This window comes from Carica papaya, chromosome 7 (assembly GCF_054855325.1).
Source record: "Carica papaya isolate Zhongbai chromosome 7, ASM5485532v1, whole genome shotgun sequence".
Taxonomy (NCBI): Eukaryota; Viridiplantae; Streptophyta; class Magnoliopsida; order Brassicales; family Caricaceae; genus Carica; species Carica papaya.
In genome coordinates, this window is record NC_142315.1 from 2,478,229 (window position 1) to 2,491,127 (window position 12,899).

General features: G+C 35.5%; 2 protein-coding genes and 1 non-coding gene across 7 annotated transcripts; 2 read left to right on the forward strand and 1 right to left on the reverse strand.

Annotated features, from left to right (window-relative positions):
* Positions 1 to 948: 948 nt before the first annotated feature.
* Positions 949 to 5,308, reverse strand: FMN/FHY (riboflavin kinase/FMN hydrolase). 5 transcript variants are annotated; one of them, XM_088206780.1, is made up of 12 exons: positions 5,167 to 5,298; positions 4,734 to 5,077; positions 4,074 to 4,193; positions 3,630 to 3,816; positions 3,094 to 3,224; positions 2,928 to 2,997; positions 2,764 to 2,829; positions 2,468 to 2,622; positions 2,281 to 2,376; positions 1,631 to 1,782; positions 1,469 to 1,552; positions 949 to 1,352 (listed from the first exon to the last, which is right to left on the reverse strand). In XM_088206780.1, the coding sequence occupies exons 3-12, from the start codon at positions 4,159 to 4,161 to the stop codon at positions 1,203 to 1,205; spliced, it is 1,179 nt and encodes a 392-aa protein (XP_088062906.1). In that variant the 5' UTR covers positions 4,162 to 4,193; positions 4,734 to 5,077; positions 5,167 to 5,298; the 3' UTR covers positions 949 to 1,202. The 5 variants fall into 5 exon arrangements, with proteins under 5 accessions (XP_088062906.1, XP_088062909.1, XP_088062907.1 ...); XM_088206783.1 differs by lacking the exon at positions 4,734 to 5,077 and having other exon boundaries at positions 4,074 to 4,187; positions 5,167 to 5,308; XM_088206781.1 differs by lacking the exon at positions 4,734 to 5,077 and having other exon boundaries at positions 5,167 to 5,307.
* On the forward strand, positions 5,308 to 12,284 carry LOC110817866 (fumarate hydratase 1, mitochondrial-like). Its single transcript, XM_088206778.1, has 19 exons — positions 5,308 to 5,449; positions 5,839 to 6,003; positions 6,141 to 6,301; positions 6,521 to 6,638; positions 6,858 to 7,007; positions 7,767 to 7,877; positions 8,071 to 8,154; positions 8,546 to 8,644; positions 8,741 to 8,791; positions 8,882 to 8,931; positions 9,740 to 9,821; positions 9,958 to 10,052; positions 10,134 to 10,200; positions 10,277 to 10,327; positions 10,494 to 10,589; positions 11,107 to 11,205; positions 11,316 to 11,345; positions 11,431 to 11,496; positions 11,841 to 12,284. The coding sequence occupies exons 3-19, from the start codon at positions 6,159 to 6,161 to the stop codon at positions 11,925 to 11,927; spliced, it is 1,479 nt and encodes a 492-aa protein (XP_088062904.1). The 5' UTR covers positions 5,308 to 5,449; positions 5,839 to 6,003; positions 6,141 to 6,158; the 3' UTR covers positions 11,928 to 12,284.
* A 530-nt stretch (positions 12,285 to 12,814) lies between these two features.
* Positions 12,815 to 12,886, forward strand: TRNAD-GUC (transfer RNA aspartic acid (anticodon GUC)). The gene has a single exon. It is a non-coding gene; the product is annotated as a tRNA-Asp (tRNA).
* Positions 12,887 to 12,899: the final 13 nt, after the last annotated feature.

A 12,899-nucleotide genomic window follows, 5' to 3' on the forward strand; every position in this document is an offset into this window, starting at 1 on the left:
ACTGGATATGCTGAGAGATGGTGGACGGAGTTGGTACATAAGGAACCCTACCGTGAATGTTGTCTCATACCGAATAGGGTATGGAGGCTTAATAATTTGGTGCTCATACAGAACGGAGTATGGAGACGACTCGCTTCACTCTCATACCGGACGAGATATTGAAGTTTGATAAATTGGCACTCATATCAGACGAAGTATGGGAACAATCCATAATTGAGAATGATAAAGAAAGGGTTCATGTGTAGCGAGGGCATCCCTATGAAACCCCATGGATACCAGTAAGCTGGTGAAAAGAGTGGTAAGTATTGTTGGGTTTATTAATAATGAATATGGATTTATAATATATACTATGATGGCTGATTATGCATGAAATATTGATCTGTATGATATTATTGTTCTTACAGGTTGTTTTCATAAATTCCACTATAGTAAGTGAACGATAAATAATTTTATTATTGATAAATAAATTTACTAAATTTAATACTTCATTAATAGTTTTTTATTTTATACCAACTTTTATTTTTGTGTCGGTGATATAGTGTGATATCCTTACTGAACTAGTATAACTCATACTTTATTTAACCATTTCAAATCAAGAGTACTAGGTTCTAAAACCCGATCCGCAAGAAGATTGTGAATAAATGCTAGATATTTTCTATTTTCCGTTTGTTTCCTTATTTATTATGTTTTTTTTCAAAAAATAAATTTCGTAATGTTTAATACTTTTAAGTTATTGTGTAAAAAATGTAAATTTTAACTTTTTTATTTTACTTTCGCACTCAAGTTATTATCTATTTCCTTTTGAATTTTCCGGGACTTTACAATAATGAACTATTACAAAATAAATCATCATGCTATGGCGATTCAAATAGTAAATCCTTCAATCTGAATTGGGCTGAATGAGGGGAACCAATCTCAAAAATCCCTTGAGGCACAAAATAAGAGCAATTTTAAGCATCAGCAAGGTGAAAGAGTAATTGATTGGACAACAATTACATCTCTCAATTTATTCATTGATTTAAAATCATGACATAATTATAGATCTAAGTTGTTGCCTTAAAAGGGCGATGACTCCACATATCAGTGTTTATATGACTAGACGAAAATCTCTCCTTATCGAGAATATTGCACTATCACATCTTATACAGGTCCATCCAGTGAGAGTGTCTGGTAAAAGTTCTCTAAAGACTCGAAAACTAATCTCACAAATGATTACAATCACTATCCGAACATCTCAATAGATATGGATCATCCTTGTATTTGGAGTACAATGGCAGATCAAGGGCTCTTTCAGCAATTCTTCTATCCTCCTGAATCTTGGTTATCAAGCTCTCAAGGGATGGGAAATTAGCCTGCCTCATTTGGAAAACAAGTTAATTTTATTGATATTTATACCTTACAACTTGGTTAAGCAAAGGATTAGCATGATATACAAATTTAAACTCATAATCAAAACCATTAGTAATACCTCAGGTCGGATATAGCCAACTATTACAAGATTTAGCTCCTCGCCATAGAAATCCTCCTCAAATTCATGGAGTAGCCATGGCTCCTATCGCACAAAATAAATGTAAGAAGCAAAAAAAAAGAGCTTGGAGACCAGACAATCTAATTCAATATCTGAACTTACTATAGTCTTTTCAGTGTTGTTGAAGTATGGATTCCAACCAATACTCATAACCATCTTAAAAACACCCCGTGATGATAATCCAGCCCAACCAAAATATACTCCGGATACATGTTCACTCAGGAGAGATGCATAATTAGACGTCGATAAATTAGCTGAACCACATTATAAACACATTAGCAAAATTCATAGGGAACATACTTATTCCGCAAAACAGGAGATAAAGATGATGCATAACAACATATTAACCATCCAACTAATTTCTGTTTAAATCAGAAGCAACTTCTGATATACACATTTTATTTCAAGAAAAACAAATCAGAAGAAACTTCAAAGGTTAAGTATCTGATAGCATTTCTTAGCTCTACTAATATGCCTTACCATGGATAGCTATGCCATCATTTCCATCCAAATGAAACCAAAGAAAGAGAACAGAAGAAGAAAAGGAAGCTACCTCTTAAGCTAAAATTAAAGATCCAATGCAAGCTACAACAACTAAATAGATTGTGATTTTCATTTCAGAATTCCAACATCAAACAAACATAAAAAGTTTGCTCAAAAAGTGAAAAAAAGAAGTCTTTAAATCCTTTTCTACATGATCAATGAAAAAGGGGAAAAATACTCTTAAGTAATTAACCTGACTTCTCACTCACCTGTAGGGATCCCAAGTACCTTGGAGCCACGGCCAAATCCTTTAACAACTGGACCCCCAATATACCAAGGTTCTATTGGCAAAGTACACTCTATCCCTGCAATCATTAATCAAAATTTCTGACGAAAATTGCACAGTGAAAATTTAACCAAAATAACTGCTAGATGGTAGAGGTCCTCGAGGTTTACAATCTTTAAATGGAGGTAAGCCCCACTTTTCAGGTTGCAAATCAAGCAGAGAGTTGAGTATATCATCAGCTGATTCATAAAGGTGAGTTTGTTTTGGAATTGAAGGTACAGCAACTACTTCCATCCCAGCAGCTTTACCAGCAGTAACACCTGGACTGTCATAGTCAACACCCCAATGTCAGGTGTTTGAAGATCTTTTTTATGCATGTTTATATGGATCATAAACAAAACTTAATTTAAATTCATGTTGCAAACAGATCAAAGACAGCCACACTGTAAAAGTTGAATTCACTTACATAGAATCTTCAATTACTAGACAACTTGAAGGTTCCTTTTTTAGTCTTTTAGCAGCTTCCAGGAATCTTAAGTTGGAAAACTCAAACATTACAATTTGATCATTCCTAAATAAAGATTGTCAAAATAGTCAAAGAGGTATCAACTATATGCGGGTGTATCTCACATTTCAGGAGATGGTTTCCCTGCTGTCACTTCATCACCACCAATGATGACAGAGAAGGATTCTTTCCACCCTAAAAAAGGAACCAAAAATGCTCAAATATGATTTTTGCTCTATATTAATCCAAGAAACCTGAGATAAAAATAGTAGTAATTTCCAAGAAACCAACCATGGTGATAAGAAATTTTGGCTTCGACGCTTGCTCGTGAAGAATTTGAAGCCAATGCCATTGGTATGCCATTACAACTAAGATGTTTAATTAACCGGTTAGCACCTGGAAGAGCTTTGATGTTGCATAACCTATAATGAGATTCATAAACAGTTTTTCACAGCTTTAGCATATCATAGCAGCAGTCTGAACATCATCACAGAAAAGACACGGTTGAAATAAAGACACTCAACTTGTTTTCAGCATCCACCCCCAAGTTCAAAAATTCCATCCTCTTTAGATGAGATTGATAATTTTATTTTTATTTTTAAATACCATCCTTTTGGAATTATATTCTGGAACAATTATACATATTTAGATTCCTAAAGCCATCTTTCGTAATAGAATCTACCATCTAGATAAAATCTAAAACATCTATGGGCATCAAGAACTTTCAATAAAGTCATCAATGTCAGATAAACCTCTCAATAAAGTCATTTTGGATTTGCAAATAGCAGGATAGATGAAAGTAACAAAATATAGGTCTAGGAAATTACTGAGAAGAAAACAATGGGTAAACTTCTGCAGCAAACTCATCTGCTAGACATGGGAGCCCATACTCTTCCACAATAACGACTGCAGCTTCTTTTGGTGTTTTTCCAACTATTTTATGAGCTTCTCTTCCGTCCCACTGTTTTCCATATTTACTTAAGAAACCTCTTAAAATATCACCTACTATGCCATCTGCAAGAATACAAAAAAAGCAATAGGTAGGGAAAAATAATAGAGGAACAAGAAACATACTGATTCATCATTGTAAGAGAAAAAGAACGAACAGTAAAAAGAAGCATCATTCCTAACCAACGATAAAAAAAAAAACATCAGCATTGAACATTACAAATACTAGCCCTATAAGCAGAGCACACTAGGAAATAGTTAATATCCAGATTTCACTGTGATAGTAACATTGCACAATAAATTGAATAAAAGCAGAGACTGACCTGTATTGAGTAGTGTACCATCTAGATCAAGGATAACACACGATGCTAGCTTCTTTAAGGGATTGGCCATGGATGTTCTAGGGCTCATAAAAAGAAAAACCTAAAAAGACAGGTCTGTTCCTGCACACGGTCGAATATAATCAGAAATCATCAACAGAAACCAAACATATAAAAGAAAAAATAGAGTAAAGACTCACAAAAAGAAAACAAAATTTAACTAACAATCCAGCATTAAGATTGACATAGAAACCACTAAAAAAAAGACCTAATTTCAGCATTCTAGTATCTTTTGATCACGTATACACTCTTCAATATTCGAAAATATGGTAATTCTATTATAAACCCAGTTTGAAAATAGATTAAAAGCTTTGACTTAAGCCGATAAAAACAGTTAAACGAAGTGCCTGAAGCAAAAACATATAAATGCAGTTTACATAGAATCGAGGGAATACTGAACTTATATATTAAGAACTCTATGAATATGAATTGTGTCTTATGTCTCTTTAGGCCACAGATTTACAGAGATTCTAAGACCACTAACAAGTAAAAGTACTTCTGACACATCATAAACTTAGAATTTTATATAAAAATCTTAATATAAATACAAAATTAATAACAACAATAATCAAAATAATAAAATTCGAACAACTAAAATCATACTCTTAAACAAATCATGCAATGTGACAAAAGAACCGAAGTTTCATCCCTGGGCTTGTTGCAGAAAAGCGAAACAGTCGAAGGATTAGGATAAATAAAGTAAATGAAAGTGCAATCAAATGAGGAGTATGGCAGAGAAAGTTGAAGGAAGTGAATTAAAAGTTCGGTATTTGAAGACAGCAGCTATGGAGGAGACTGAGAAATCGAGAAGCAAAATTGTGTGCTTCCCCCTGTCCGCTGGCGAGAGAGGGGGGACCACCTCGGCAGCCCCAATTCCAATTAGGAGGAGTAGGTTAAATGACAAAAATACCCTCACAATTTATCGGACAATTACACAAATACCAAACCTACAAGACAAAAGAAAATATTCCAGACCTTCCCGTATTTTTTAAATCGCAATCACAAGTTCTCGATATCGAAAACCAAAAACCAGTACCGGGGCGGGAATGTCAACAGGACTGGCAGATTTGCAGCAACATCTCGAGCATACTACAGGCAAGGAGAATTTACTGCGCTACGATACTCTTCGAACTCGGTGCTGAGAGCTGATTCGATGGGGTCGACTTCGCAAGCGAGAGAGAAACAGAGATTCAACGTATGTGTTCGTGAGCCGTTTGAGGAAGAGTGAACAAGGTAAGAGAAAGAAGGAGATCAGGAGTTGATGTCTGTGTGCTTGGAAATGGAGGAGGAGGAGGCGCGACCGGACACCAAACATTCAGGTTCCTTAACCGGTCTTGCTTCTTGTGCCTTTTTCTAACTACTAGCAAGCAAAAAAATAAATGCCATAAAGATATTTACGTAATTGAATAAAAAGAGGAAGGGTATTTTTTGTAATTATGATAAAAATTAAGTATTTTATAATTTGAAATTATAAGGTATGCAACGGTATGGTTCGAACTGATGTTGTTGAGTTTTGTTTGGATAAAAAAACTAATGAATTTTTGCTTATTCTTATTTTTTTTATTTATGTTTGAAAGCTCAATTTTATTTTTGGTCTTTTATAAATTTTTTATATATTTAATTGGATTAAAAAATTAATATAAAAAATAAAGCCAGTAATCCTCGTCACCTTGCTAGCTATGACCAATTATTCGTTATTCTTACGCAGCCATGACCCACGAGCCATCGCATGGAAATTCCCAAGGAGGTCTGAATTTGAAATTTCTCCATAGTTCCGGCTGCCCGGCATCAACTCATTACATCTATCTCGGAGCTTGGCTTCTGCAATTTCGTCGCCATCCCTGAAATCCTTCATTTCCAGTATACTGACTAGGTTCCTCGTCTCTGTCTCTCTCTCATTACATGTGTATCAATCTATATATATATATAAATACACACGATTTCTATATGCTTGCTTGGATAAATATTTGTATTTATGTAATAACTATCTGATGTTTTTATTTGGTTCAGGATTTGGTAGGGAAAGAGATGGCAGTGTATATTGTGGCACGGCGGCTCTCGGCTGGATCCACAACAAGGGCGCTGCGTTCTGTCACTTGTTGGAGATCCTATTCGACGTCGTTTAGGGAGGAGAGAGACACTTTTGGTCCCATCCTTGTTCCCTCCGATAAGTTGGTCCTTTGATCTTTCTCTTTTCTCTTTCGATATATTACAAGATGCATCATTCTCTACTTTAATCTTCTCCTATTTCATCATGTCTTGGATAGCATTAGAAGTTTCCGAAATATTTGCATAATCAACCATAACGAAGAGTTGTTCAACGTTTATTTTGCTAATTTTTATTCTCGTTATTGTCACCAAATAATTTATTTCATCGTTGAGCATTTCAGGCTGTGGGGAGCTCAGACTCAGAGATCGTTGCAGAATTTCAATATCGGCGGTGAACGTGAGAGAATGCCAGAACCAATTATTCGTGCCTTTGGCATTCTCAAGAAATGTGCTGCTAAGGTTGTCTCTCTTTCTTTCTCCTTCTCATGTGGATAATAAAACTTGCATTATCAATGCAAATTCATGATTAATTTTATATCAACGCTTAGTTTTTGAGGTGCCTTCTTTTCAGCTCTTTGTGGAATGTTAATATGCTGTCTTTTTTCACTTAATGACATGGTGATTGTTTATGGTTTCTATGTCTGGAGGAACATTATGTCTTTAATTTCATATGTGCAGGTGAATCTGGAGTACGGTCTTGACCCCTCAATAGCAAGAGCTATAATGCAAGCAGCACAAGAAGTGGCTGAGGGGAAACTCAACGATCATTTTCCACTTGTTGTCTGGCAAACTGGCAGTGGCACTCAGAGTAACATGAATGCCAATGAGGTCAGTACTTTTGAGTTCCTCATATAGTCTTCATCTGTCTTTTTATGTTGCTGGCATAGCTGTTGGCGTTATAAGTTTGAAACTTAAAGTTTCCTACCTATTCAGAAATTCACCGTATACTTGTGAGTTTGATTTCGTTGTATTCCTATATATTAAGCCTTCTGTGAATTTTAAGCCATTTCCCATGCTTTACATGACTCTCATAAATTTGAGGAAGTTAACGTTTTCAGTATCATATGGTGAGATATAAATGTAAAGTTGTTTACTGTGGTTATTTTAGGCATAAGTTTTGCACAAGCATAATATCAATTTGCTTGCTCTTCATTTAGCGTAGTTTTCTAAAATAGTATAGCGTTATTAGTATAGAGTTATTATATTTGAGGATTTTTATTTCTTTTTTAGTTAGAATTATTGTGCGGTTAATAGTTTCATGTTTATCATACTAGTTTTTGTTTGTCTAAAAAAAATCATATTAGTTTTTGTGGACACCCTATAATGGATACTTCTTTATCGATATAAAATTGGCAATGAATGAAGTACATTGATATTCTCTTGCCAATTTTTGACAACTTTATGATTGTGGTTGTTATTTTTCTAAATCTATATGATTGTGAACTGCCATTCTTGATTATGAATTAGAACCTCCCTGATATAGGATAAATTAGGATAATATTTGTCTACTTAAAGATTTAAGGGTGAAACCTTTAATCATCACATACATATTATAGTTTCATTTATTTCGTTATTATGGACTTCCAGGTAATTGCAAATAGAGCTGCTGAGATCCTTGGGCACAAGCGTGGAGAAAAATTTGTGCACCCCAATGACCATGTGAACAGATCACAGTCTTCTAATGACACATTCCCAACTGTAAGTTGGCTTCTATTTGACTAATAAATTCTTCATTTTAATTGATTCACTTTTCATGCTTCAGTTATAGTTACTGAAACTGATAGGCTACCTGTCTACTAAACTGTTATAGTGCAATTTCCTTGCTAACATGACCAGGTGGCACAGATCTTATGCTAGCTGTTTATTTTGTATGTTTTTCTTGGTTATCTAGGTAATGCACATTGCAGCTGCCATGGAAATTAATTCAAGATTGATACCGAATTTGAAACATTTGTACACTTCACTGCATTCAAAGGTTTGATACATTTCTATTTATATCCCTGATTAGTTATTGTGCAACTTACTAAAAATAGTTAAACAAGGAATATAGTGGAAGTCCAAGACATTTGTACTATCAACTTTGTTTATCTACATAGCCATTCCTTACACTCTTTTTTCCTCTTCTGATGAGAGTTTTATGGTTATTATTTTTTTTTTTTTGAGCTCTTTAGCTGTTACTTTTGTTGAAGGTCTGTCATTCCTAGTTTGATCATGTGCCGCACTCCTTTTTGATGCACATGCTTTTGTCTCTTATATCTGGTCTCTGGCAGCTGGCATTTTATTTGCATTAGCACATAATCCATTTTAAAAGTTCGCTTCTGTCACATACTCACTGGGTATTTTTTTGCTTGGTTTGTCATCACTAGTCTGTTGAATTTAAAGATATTATTAAAATTGGCCGGACTCACACTCAAGATGCAACACCTTTGACTCTTGGTCAAGAGTTTAGTGGCTACACTACACAGGTAAGCCTCTTGAAACTTTCAAATTTCATAGTGATTGGAAGGCAAACTTGAAATCACGTGGGAATCACTTCTAATGGGTTAGCACTTTGTCTACAGGTGAAATATGGAATTGACAGAGTCATGGTCACTTTACCTCGCATGTATCAGGTTTGAAGTGCATACTTTGGAACAGATCACTCAGTTTCATGTTTTCTATTATTTCTGGGTTCTGACGGATTGGCGATATCATTTGAGCAGCTTGCACAGGGTGGAACTGCTGTTGGGACAGGATTAAACACAAAGAAAGGGTACACATTATTTTGAGTTTTATGGGAATTTTTCTACATAATGTGCATATTTTGATCTAAGCATGACACTATTGCCTTACACATATGTTTGTGTGCCTGTCTGTGTCTATTGACTAATTGACATAAGATGTGTAAACATCCAAGGCCACTAGTCAGTCTACCTTTCATTTCTGTTTCTGCTGTACCAGATGCTTCAAAACTGTAGGTGGAAAGGTGCACTTTTAAAATCCTAATAATCCCAAATTTTACCAGACCATTGCAATAAGTACTAATTTGATAGAATTAAAATTCCTGATCTATTTAGAAAACTAAAATAACTAAACTTCTTCTGCATGATTTTCCTCCAAGACTTGTGTGAGCAACTATCTAACAATTTTGCCGACTTCGCTTATGAGACAAATATAGCTATGTGAAAAAGTTAACAGAGGGTCGATTGAATACTTTTTTCCCCAAGTTAAGCTTCTTTATAACTAAATCACTCAGTCAATTTATTTAATTCCACAATTCAGCAAATTCATGTCTTTATAGTTGTGTACCCGCATATCATCTTTGGTATATCCTTTATCATTGTTAAACCATGGTCCTTTGTGTCATTACCTATTAATCATAGATTTTTATTTAGCTTACTGCTATTTGTGGAGAGTTTTCCCTAATTCTTTACGACTAAGTTACTTGTCATTTTCTGTTAAAATCTCCATGCCTCATAGCAAACTAACTCAGATATATCATCTATTGCATAAAACTCTGTCCAATTTTTTGTTTGTATCTTGATTGCTGTAACAGTGTTCAATGTGCAACCTTCATCTAGGTTTGATGTAAAGATAGCTGGTGCAGTGGCAGAAGAAACAAACTTACCATTTGTCACAGCAGAAAACAAGTTCGAAAGTTTGGTTAGGCTCTTAACCACATTTGTTTGTCATCTTTTCATATAGAATATAGTTTGGGTGGCAATTAATGAAGTTGCTCTGGCTTATATATGAGAGCAAGCTTACCATTTTACATGGTGAAATATTATGCTTTTTCCAGGCTGCACATGATGCTTTTGTTGAAAGTAGTGGAGCTCTTAACACCGTCGCTACTTCCCTCATGAAGATTGCGAATGATATTCGGTTTTTAGGAAGGTTTGCTATATTATTTCAAAAACTTTTCCTTTGCTTTTATTCTGCCCTGTACTTATTGCTTTCTTTGTTTTCCTTCCTCAGTGGCCCAAGATGTGGCCTTGGCGAACTTGTTCTTCCTGAAAATGAGCCGGGCAGCAGTATTATGCCTGTATAATCCCACGTTGTCCATTCTTCTTTATTTACTGAAAATCTATATCATGTTCATCAAGCTTTTACTGTTCCAGGGGAAGGTCAATCCTACACAGTGCGAGGCTCTAACAATGGTTTGTGCTCAGGTAAACTATACTTCAATTTTGTTTCACAAAGACAATACAGATCAACTGGAAAGCATCTTTAGAAGGAGTCAGTAAAATGCTTATGAAATATAATTTTAAATAGATAGCCTCTTGTTGATGCAATTAATTTAAACCATTCTTTTATAGCAGTTAATATTCCTTGCAGGTCATGGGAAACCATATGGCCATCACAGTGGGCGGGTCAAATGGCCACTTCGAATTGAATGTATTTAAACCAATGATTGCCAGTGCTCTCCTACATGTATGTTCTTTTTATGAGTAACAATTATCATTTTCGATCTTCACTGGAGAAGTAGCTTTATGCAATTCCAAAGTTCAAGTTCCTTATAGCATTTGTCTAATTGTTTGGGTCAATGATCAAACCATATTGTTAGTGACTGGTTGCTAAATCTTGCGGTGATGTGTACTGATCAGGAAAAGTGCTTCTGTCCAAGTGATTTTTATTTTGGAAAGTTAAAAGGTAGGAAGTTGTAAAAATTTGAAGGGAAAGCCCTCCTGGTAAACATTTCATGGTTTGAGGAGTTTGAATTAAATTAGATTTCTGTTGTGGAAATAGGTCTTAGGATGTGTTTCAAACAATGTTCAAGTTTATGATTATCATCAGTTCCTTCTCATCTTGCATTATTGGATACATTGAATAAGCATTTTTTAGACCTGATTGGGTTATTCTTGCTAGTTACTACTATGTTAATATCATATTATACTATTAGTTAGATATCATCTATTGACTCCATCTCATTTCATTTCCTTACCAACAGTCACTGCGATTGTTAGGCGATGCATCTGCTTCATTTGAAAAGAACTGTGTCAGAGGAATTCAAGCTAACCGGGAAAGGATTTCAAAATTACTTCATGAGGTCGTAACTCTTTTTATCGACTGTATAAAATCTCTTAGCGCTATGCAATGCATACCAGTATACCTGGTAGTTTCTTGCTGACTCTCTGACATTTTTGCATCTAAATGCAGTCTCTGATGCTCGTCACATCATTGAATCCAGTAAGTTATAAAACACTTAAATACTCACATCCTCCCAAATTTTTTGCTCTGAGATAATGTCTCATCTGGGCTCTTTATGTTCCAGAAAATTGGTTATGATAATGCCGCAGCAGTTGCCAAAAAAGCCCATAAAGAGGGAACTACTTTGAAGGTAAAACTTCTTTCTCTATTTTATTCTAGGATGCAGTTCAGTTTTTGGATACCCGGTGATTGGCATTTATTAAATTGTTAACTGTGCGTAAGCGAAACTATTCCATGATACCTGTGCTTGTTAAGACACATGTGAAGCAATTCTGATAGGCTACCCTTCCCTCTTCTTAAAACACTGAATTATAGCATGCGTGTGCTGGGGAAGACTTAAAATTCATGTACTCAAAATTCATGTACTTTTTCGTTGCCGTAGTTGCTAATTGCTGGTGTAGCTAAAGAACACCATCGTTGGATTCATTTTGATGTCTGGAGGGGCATATTCTAAACAAAACTGAAATCTTGCAGGAAGCTGCTTTGGAACTTGGAGTGCTGTCAAGTGAAGATTTTGATAGTCTTGTTGTGCCAGGGAAAATGATTGGACCATCTGATTGACAAGCTACCAAAGATCTTCAAGTTCCTGAAACTGGATTCATTGACTTGAACAGCGGGGTTTGAATTTTTGCACTTTCTCCTCATCAGCCGGATTAGAAAATAATGATCCTAGAGTAATTTTATTTTAGTTCTTTACAAAATAATGTTCTTGAGGTTCTCCCGTGGCTGGCTTCTCTATGACAAGATTTTTGTTAGATAAATAGATGGTAATCAGCTATAAGCGGGAAAAGCCTCTCGCATTCTGTAAGGAAGACATTATGCTGGAAGTGGAGGAAGCTCCATACCACAACAGAGTGGGATAATTGTTGTAACTAGATATAGTTAATGTGTCAAATTATTCAGTAGCTTCTTATCCAACTCTTTTGAGAAGAGCAACTGTAATGCACACAAGCAACTTCGTTTCATATACTTCGGAGAAGATCATAAATACGAAGAAAACAAATTTCAGTATGAAAACATTGAATCCTGCTGAGATGCTCCATCCCCTCCACCACCTTTAGACAGGGAACTGCCTTTTCTATAAGCTCTTTATCATACCTATTAACGCCTAACCATCAAAAAAAATTTCCATATGCAGCCTGCATACCAGAAAAGAAGTAGATAGGTGGATTGGATCAGATTGAGGGAAAGATGGGAGATGCATAGCTTCCTGTTGAGACTCAGTTAGACGACTGGGTTAGGAAGAAATCACCATTGGAATTGGATGCAGTCCCAACTCTAAATAGTACCGTATACGTCCTTAGAAGCATTTGCAAAGACATTCAAACACAAACCCATAAAACACAGAACTTGAAAATACAGGAAACAAGTGAAGCAAAAGCATAAAGTCCGAAAGAAAAACAAAAAAAAAGAGAATACTTAAATTTTGTTGCTTAAATTAACAACAGGTCGTTGTAGTATAGTGGTGAGTATTCCCGCCTGTCACGCGGGCGACCCGGGTTCGATCCCCGGCAACGGCGCTACCTTCTTGAG

What these genes read in the sequence shown, in the direction of transcription:
- FMN/FHY (XM_088206783.1), bottom strand. Translation starts at nt 4,161, where the DNA reads ATGAGCCCTAGAACATCCATGGCCAATCCCTTAAAGAAGCTAGCATCG. An exon ending in CTAGTAATTGAAGATTCTAT is followed by an intron (nt 2,623 to 2,763) that starts GTAAGTGAATTC and finishes TGACTATGACAG; the next exon opens with TCCAGGTGTTACTGCTGGTA. An exon ending in TTGGCTATATCCGACCTGAG is followed by an intron (nt 1,353 to 1,468) that starts GTATTACTAATG and finishes CAAATGAGGCAG; the next exon opens with GCTAATTTCCCATCCCTTGA.
- LOC110817866 (XM_088206778.1), top strand. Translation starts at nt 6,159, where the DNA reads ATGGCAGTGTATATTGTGGCACGGCGGCTCTCGGCTGGATCCACAACA. An exon ending in CTTTACCTCGCATGTATCAG is followed by an intron (nt 8,792 to 8,881) that starts GTTTGAAGTGCA and finishes TCATTTGAGCAG; the next exon opens with CTTGCACAGGGTGGAACTGC. An exon ending in TAACAATGGTTTGTGCTCAG is followed by an intron (nt 10,328 to 10,493) that starts GTAAACTATACT and finishes TATTCCTTGCAG; the next exon opens with GTCATGGGAAACCATATGGC.